Below are 8,187 nucleotides of genomic sequence, written 5' to 3'. Positions count from 1 at the left end.
TGATAGTGATTCCCATCCAGTCTTCTAGCTCGTAGGAGAAAATAACCCCACGTTTTCATTTACATTTGAGTAGTACAGGACTTTGATCCTAACTCTCATCTGTTTCCTACAACAATTGCAAGAAAATACGGTTTCCCAAGACAGACACTGTGATTTTAACATTGGCAAAATTTCAGAAAGGTTTTAAGGTACCATCGCTTTTAGTGTTGACACGTCTGTAAAATACAATACTCCAGTTTCACGTAAACGAAATGAAAAATTGTCTGTTCACTACAGAGCCTGCCTGCCTAGCTGTAGTCAGAACAGAAGAATTAAATTTGTGGAGACAGTATATCGTCTCGTCAGTGCAAGAATGTCATACCAGGTATTTTGCCATCGGTATCCATGGATTGTTTGGCTGTACGCAAGGAGCCATTTCCTCTTACAACACTGATATTTTTAATTTTATTTAAATGTAGGAAAGAAAATAATCGATTGAATTTGCTCCAATTACAGCTAAAGACATTCTTTATTCTATTGAAACCATAAGCATTGGCAGAACATTCACGGAACCAGACCAAATGTTTGACATGTCATAATATTTCCTGATCCATCATCACCCCATGTAACAAATTACGATGATGAAATACTAAGACTATCTAGACAACTGGAACGACAATTTTTCATAACATGTGTTCAGTAAGCAATTGCTAAGTTCCAGTGTTAATACCATCAGTGTTGCCAATACTGTTTGTTACATGGTCTGTAAATTGCTTCAGTTTGCAATATTGGAAAACTAAACTGGAATGTTAATGGTAATTTCATGCTAGAAATGCGTTAAAAACCTATCTGCTAGACCAATGTGAATCTCAAGTACGGAGTCATTCTAAAAACTAAGTAGTCCTTGACTTGAAGATTCCTCGTTTTACGTCATCCATAGCACTGTCAAAAATCCACAAGAGTGATCACGATGATAGGTTTAAAACCGGCAACAGTTATACTGATGTACCTTTTAGGCTACAGTTTATTAATGTATTCTGCCAGGTTCTGTAAAAGAAAGAAATAGGAGATACAGATGACGAAACAATAAATAAATATCATTACATGTATTCTATTGAACGAGTTTGATTAGCTTGTCTTGCTATGCATAGAATTATCCTGCATCCATTTTAAGCTTAAATTATGAAACCATCTTTTATGATTCATAACAACATTGCGAGAAATAGGAAACCCTTTGAGCGTGTAAAACAAACATAAATATGAGATAAAAAACAAAGTCGGTATCTCGATGATAAGTAGTCGAGATCATAGATCAGATAAATATATATATATGTTCTGTTCCTCTCAAGGCTTGTTTATTACCACAATTATTATCTACAGTCTTCATGCGTGTGGAAAAAATAGAGCTACAGTGATTAAAATACTCACGTCGAAACTTCCTAATTGCTGAATAGGGCCAAGATAACAGCAGGAATCATGAAAAAACTAAACGTTGCAACTCCGGCACCACTTTCACCTGACCATGAAATAAATATGAATGTTGATTTAATATGGATGTAATCGCTCAACAAATTGTAAAATACGCAAAATTCTGTCTATGATTGCTTTTATAAAATATTATTCCGACGAAGCACCAGACAGCATTCAAACCATCCGAACTATTGATTTCCATTATTACTTTAAAGACAAAATTGCTAAACGCAACAAAACCTACCTGAGTCAGCCTCAGTTGTTGCGGCTTCAGTAGTGGTAGCTGTCCCCTCTGAAAAAATACGACAGATAAATTGGATAAAATGGGAGCATATATAAGCAATAAAGCACACCCAGAGATGTATACAACGAGATATTGACCAGTTCACGACATACATGCACGAGGGAGTGCATGTATGAAGTGAACTGGTCAAAACCGAGTGTTATATTGTTGCTCGGTGTGATTTATAGCTATTATATCATAACAGTATGTTGAAATTCTTGTCAAAATATCGCCAGATGACATTATTTCAACGATATTCCCATATGGAGATAGCATTCGAACATCTGCGCGGTCACGTGACCGTACCTCTAGCGCAGTCTGCAGCTATGGAGCAATGATGGATGGTTGGAGTATATAGAATGCCAGGGATGAACGACGAGCCCCTGACCATTAAAACGGCACGATTTCCATTCTAATAGCGTAAGAATTTTAAGAGTTCATTGATAAAAATATTCTAGTGAATCAAAGGACGTTATGTTGCATGCTAGTGGCACTTTTTGCTTCTCTTGGCGAAGAAATTGGCACTACCGTTACCACTATTGAGTATAGCCAAGTAAATTTCACAAGATGTATTGATACTGTTTCTATAAATGGGAACACATTAAAAGCAATAACATAGAACAGCATAAGCTTATGGTATGTTATAATACACCTATAACCAGTCTCTATTCGGGCTATTAGGCCGTTAATTACCCATCATGGCCATGCCTTACCAGAAACATATCACTATACCCCTTGGTCTACGGCGTCAGGCAATACCGGTGAGTATCTGGTAACACACGGCCTCTAGGGATAATAAACGAGCCCTATAGCTCTCATGACCAGGTAATAGGTGTGTACCATTGAAGAGTAATCTGAATGCATGTTCATCGCTCTGCATAATTTGGAAACCCACTTAAGGTAGTCGGCGCCTCGAAATTGAAAGACCTTAAATTTAAATCCAAACTTTCCAATGAGAGGTTTAAATCATTTCCTTTCCAGTCAAGAATAAATATCAGGTTTTGCTAATGACAATTTGTTAACGACGATACTCCTGGGGAAAATTAAACTTTAGATTTTTACAAAAAGATGAGACCCCTCTTGTAGAAGACGAAATATGATTCTGTTAAATCAGAATATCTGTCACCAAGACTCATTCTACCTTAAAAAAAACTGCCAATAACGTAGCGTTTTCTTGATTTTAGACTTCTTGCATACATTTACACGTTTACAATTTGAAATATTAGGTCTACGTTTTCCAGTGTCAGCATTGGCAGACCAACTGAACACAAATCCACGTTGCTTTTGATTTATTCGTCGCGATCATACCTCACTACGGTACAAGCCTTAACAATTCCCAGTCCTTTACAAGACGATGGAGATACGCAGCATATTATTTTGGCCAAGAGGTCAAATATTATCAAGTCCTACCTGTGCAAGTTGGTAGAGAGTTATCCCATGAACCAGCTGTACAAGTCAGTTCACCAGGACCACTCAATGTGTAGCCAGTATCACAAGTATAAGTCACTGTTGATCCATGTGTGTAGGTAGTTCCGGTCTTCTGGCCGTTTGTTGGTGCTGCACCAGGATCAGTACAGTCGTCAGCTGAAGAAATAAATGAATATCGACGAGTTAAGAAAAGTAGTCCAGGGCCTGTCAACTCTAGTAAATGATGCTTTGGCATTGGTTTGAATCCAGATAACTGATAATAAAGCGAGTCACAAATGCTCTGTTGATTTTCAAGATTTTCGAATACATTTTTCGATTCACGAGGTTTCCCATTTTATGGTTATATAAATCGAATGTTATCTGGTGGTTATGGTTGGAAATATTGGTACCGTGATGTATATGTATAAAAATATATATTCTTACGTGTACAGGTTGGTAAGTCGCTTAAGTCTGAACCTGTACAGCTTAAAGTAGCTGTGCCAGAGAGTGTGTACCCATCCGCACACTCAATATTGACATCGGCACTGGCGCCATCGCCGATTGGAGTTGACGCTGCAGTGCCACCAACCCATTGTAGAGGCGGTGTAAGAGTTGGTACTGCACATTGACCTGACAAAATAGAAAAAGAAGGAACAGAATCATAACGTATTCGACATATTCTCAAAGGGAATAAAGATTACAACAAGGTGGTCAGATTCATTGTAAAACAGAAAAACGAGAGCTGATTGCTAGAAATAAGCACAAGAATATAAGACACCGTGCTATTGACATGGAAATGACAGTAATTTTTTTATTGGGTTTGAACTCAAAACGTACGGCACCCAGCCAACTAGCGACGACGCCAAAGTCAAAACCGCTTGGACAAATCCCCTCCCTTAAAAATGCGGTTTAATAATCATGCTAAGTTGTTACTTTTTTCTGACTGCGACTCCTCAACATGTTGTATATAGTTCATGAAGCTCTCGCACTCACATGCTCGCTATCACACATTGCATACCAACGTTATCAGAGCAATGAATACATCACTTTACTAGGCCAAAGACAACCTCGGGGAGAATCAGTCCACCAGAGGAGCTATCAACTCAGGATACAAAATACAGAAAATTTTCAATCGGGTTCAAAACCTCATTATTGTGTGTGCGCAATACACTATAAATTTACCATAATTCGTTATTTCCAAAAGTTTTCAACTCCACTTGTCTCTACGCATTACTATACAAATTTTCCATAAAAATGCATTTATTTACTTTCCATGTTGAAACATGCAACTGTCGCTATGGTGCCATCTGTGTGTTAGTTTCAAATGCCTACCGAGAAGTTAGCTGGCGTGTTTCTCATTCTTTTTTTTCCATATTGTTTTCATTTATCAAAATTGTTTTGTTTTGCTGTTCCATCATGATTTGTTCAAGTTGAGAAAGAATATCTTACCGTCGGTTCCATCAAAAGTCAAATACAAGAAGATGGTTACAAGTAACAACGATATTTGAGATCTGTTAGAATAAGAAAATAAGTTAATTTACAAGAATTAAATAACCAATAGTATAGGCTTGCAACGATCGTAAACATGATAATATTCCTTTAAATGTTTTCAGCGAGTTGTGATCTAAAGCTTATCGTAAATCAAATTAACATGTCCAATTAGGTGCTACAGAACATTCAGAAGCCCAGTAGAAAAGCAACTATTGCTCAATCAGAAATATGATATCAATAGCTTTATCGACCCACCTCATCTTGTGAAGACGGGGTTACAATGGAGACCTTGAAAATGAAACGGCCAAAATTTGTCAAACTATTAGTACACAAAGATCTCTATAATTCATGAGTACAATATGAATACAATATTTCATCGACTGATAGAGAAATCACATTTTAGGAAAGCATTTAGCGACCACGTATGGGGTTGTGAGGGTGAAAAGATATATTTTGTTTAACAAAGTTCTGTTGAATAGTGAAGAGTCTTTTTTCATGGGGTTTTCTAAGTGTCAACATGTTTAATCATTTCTTTATGAGATCATTTTATGAGTTTCACAGTTTGCATTGTCACCTTGTTGCTATGGAATGATCAAATGTATTCCTTTTAGTCCAGTGATTTGTTGTCTCTACGAGACAAATTCGCATGCCATTAAAGCCTGCAACACTTTATCTCGACCAAAACACAACACAGTTTACAATTGGCTTATTCAAAATCGCTTAATTCAATTATTCAAGTTTCAATGTTACAGAAATAGTCAGGCAGTAGCTCGCTGACTACCTGCTGTAGCCGTAACTCGAATATTTTTGTAGCCTGTCATTCCAGGTCTTCAAGGGAGGCGTCTTTAAGTGAGCGTCGAGGCTCAGACTTCTTAACAGTATGAAGTAAGTAAATTGGTTTGTTGACCATTGTGACTTTGTTGATGCATCCTACATTTCTTTTCAACTTGTCCAAAGCCACTTCATGTGGCTTATTTCAAAAGGAAAACCACAACTTGAAAAGTTATGTTTGAAAAAACTTTTTCGGTTTGAATTCACTAGCTGTTTCTAACAAGGCATGGTGCCAGTAAATATGGAATCACTTTAGCTTTGTTTTGCAAGAATTAGTAAGGATTTACTTATATCGCTGCAACGAGCAAAAATCATATAATGGTTAATATTTAGATCTTGACAACACATTATTTTAGCAACAACACATTTTCTATCAAACCGATTGCCGTCTTACTAATGACAGTATGTTTGAACTTGTTGGTCTGACCAGAGTTACCGTTTCCTGCAATGTTTTGTGATTAAAGTTTATACTGATAAACAACTGTTAAAATGAGAAGGCTGACTGCATATGTATCAGAGTCATGTTGAGTCAAAAAATCTCAATTAGCGGAAACAATCTGAAAATATGCTGAAAAAGTTGGTGTCTCTCTCGGGAACCGTAGTTTGTATTCTTGAATCTATATTCCTATGAAGTGTATGGTCAAACGAGAAGTGTATGGTGTATGGTCAAACGAATGACACTGGTCAATTTGAAATAAACTTTCGATAAACGTACGTTACAATGATGATTAAACTCGAGTACATTTTGAGGAATTTCAGAGGAATTTTCAGGCGTTCTATTCCTCTAAAGGTAATTTGAGCCTCAAAAGTGACTTCTCAAGCTTTCCTCAACGAATCTTTCAACCATTCTTTGTCAAACCAAAAGGTAAATTCAGGAGTCACCGAGCAAAGTTTGGGACAAGAGAAACACATTACTAAGCAATTACCGATATTTGAAATTCAAAAAGATCGAGATTCCTGTGTTTCTAGAAAGAAGATGTTCGGATAAAGGTCAATCATCACTGTAGCATCGAATCGAATCCGATAAACCCTTCTATATTTCTCTCGCCCTGGGTACAATTTTCCTCTGGCATTTTTTTACATATTCCATTTTAATGTTTCTGTATAGAAACATTAATTTTAAAGGAATGTAAGCGAAACGCCATTCATACTAACATTTACCTTGTTATTTGTATCGTACATAATTTAAACTATCTGGCGTTCTACTGAGCACATGATTTAAAGGTAGTACACACACCAAAAAAACAGAAAGGCTTTTGCTCAACATTCCTCAATGAAACTTTGAACGTTCTCTTGCCAAATCAACATAAAAAATCAGGGGTCACTGTGCAAAGTTTGGAATCAGAGAATCCTTTTCGATAGTTGAATTTCATAGCCGCCATTGCTGTGTTCACTCTTTGAAGAAACAACAACAGTTCCTATTTTCAGAAAAGTAAGCCAATGAAAATCGTTCGTACTCCATGACTTTCAAAAACGAGCCCTCACAACAGATAGATCATAGAAGCGTTGTAAAAGGTCGGAGTATTTTTCACAAAGGCGCATTCTAAATTAACGCTGAGCTACTTAATTAATTAAGTAAAGCAATGTTTTCTACAGTTTTAAACGTTCACTTACTCAGAGATATTTTCCAACTGTTGGGTTAAGTAATAGCCTATTATTATGTATGCTCACCTGCAAGTTACTGTACTTGATGTTTTCTTGTGTAACTTCTGTCGGCCTCGCCCTATTAGCTAATGATACAAACACAGAATGGAGGCCTACTTTATACACTTTGCATGACAACCAATTGAGCTTCCGCTGTCAGTCATTGGTCGAAAAGAAGTGAATGACCATCAATGTCCGATTTTCATTGGCTGAGATTTTAAGTACATGGCTAGGGAGCTCACTTTGGCCTTCTTCCAGCGAAAAGCTTTTTAATGTTCGTCAATACTAAGTGAAACGTCTACGTCGTTTTCCCTTGTTTGTTATTTACAATTAGTGTGTTGCCTGACAACGCCTTTCGCTTTGCAACAACACATTTCCAAGGAAGAAAATTCATTGGACTCCAATGCGTTGTCAACACACAGTATAATTCATTATGATGACAATTATCATGACCATTTATCATTTAGCAACACTCTGCTATCCAGGAATGTTCTCTTTTGTATATATTATCACCTATTATGAACATATTTGAATAAATATATTTATATAACTTTTGTGTTGCCTCCTATATCAGTGGAGTAGTGGTGAAGAACATAAAAATATGTTTCATCGATTTTGAGTGATCCGCACATATTTACAAGCTTGGTCATCTACTGGCCAAAGTTTAGTATAGCATCACAGATTTAAAAGTGGTCACGAATAGAAAATTCCCAACACTGTGACATTGACAAAATACAGTCCATCTTGACATTTCACTCTTTAGGAGTTTACATGGACTGCTTTTCCTTGATTTTTGATAACTTTTCTTTGAGTGTCAAACTTTTTTCCTTGTTAAATTCGCTACATTCTAATTATGTTCCGATTTTTTTATTCATGACAAATTACTCGTTACATTAATAAATACAAAGGAATGGGAATAGTCGGAGAAAAAGAGCAAAAAGGCAGAGTAGGATTAACAGGCATGTAGACACTCAGTCAGGCATTCAGGCAGGCAGGCAGACAGATGGACAGACAATCAAACACAAACTTAGTGAGAAGGACATGCAAACAAATAGGCGGAAATTGTACGAAAAATGGAAATA

General features: G+C 36.7%; 1 protein-coding gene across 1 annotated transcript; it reads right to left on the bottom strand.

Annotated features, from left to right (window-relative positions):
* Window positions 1-489: 489 nt before the first annotated feature.
* LOC139123952 (complement factor B-like) lies at window positions 490-7,196 on the bottom strand. The gene is made up of 8 exons (XM_070690097.1): window positions 7,133-7,196; window positions 4,886-4,918; window positions 4,589-4,650; window positions 3,584-3,769; window positions 3,143-3,316; window positions 1,694-1,741; window positions 1,408-1,495; window positions 490-1,026 (listed from the first exon to the last, which is right to left on the bottom strand). Exons 2-7 carry the CDS (start codon window positions 4,888-4,890, stop codon window positions 1,419-1,421), a joined length of 552 nt encoding a protein of 183 aa, XP_070546198.1. The 5' UTR covers window positions 4,891-4,918; window positions 7,133-7,196; the 3' UTR covers window positions 490-1,026; window positions 1,408-1,418.
* Window positions 7,197-8,187: the final 991 nt, after the last annotated feature.

The sequence above is a fragment of the Ptychodera flava genome (genome assembly GCF_041260155.1).
Source record: "Ptychodera flava strain L36383 chromosome 23 unlocalized genomic scaffold, AS_Pfla_20210202 Scaffold_23__1_contigs__length_28996876_pilon, whole genome shotgun sequence".
NCBI lineage: Eukaryota > Metazoa > Hemichordata > Enteropneusta > Ptychoderidae > Ptychodera > Ptychodera flava.
Note: the sequence above shows the minus strand (reverse complement) of the source record. Positions and strands in the feature narration are given on the sequence as shown.

Excerpts from the sequence above, each read along its gene's own strand:
- LOC139123952 (XM_070690097.1), bottom strand. Across the intron at positions 3,770-4,588 it reads GACTTTTGATGGAACCGACG|GTCAATGTGCAGTACCAACT; the intron begins GTAAGATATTCT and ends CTATTTTGTCAG. Across the intron at positions 3,317-3,583 it reads CGACTTACCAACCTGTACAC|CTGACGACTGTACTGATCCT; the intron begins GTAAGAATATAT and ends TTATTTCTTCAG.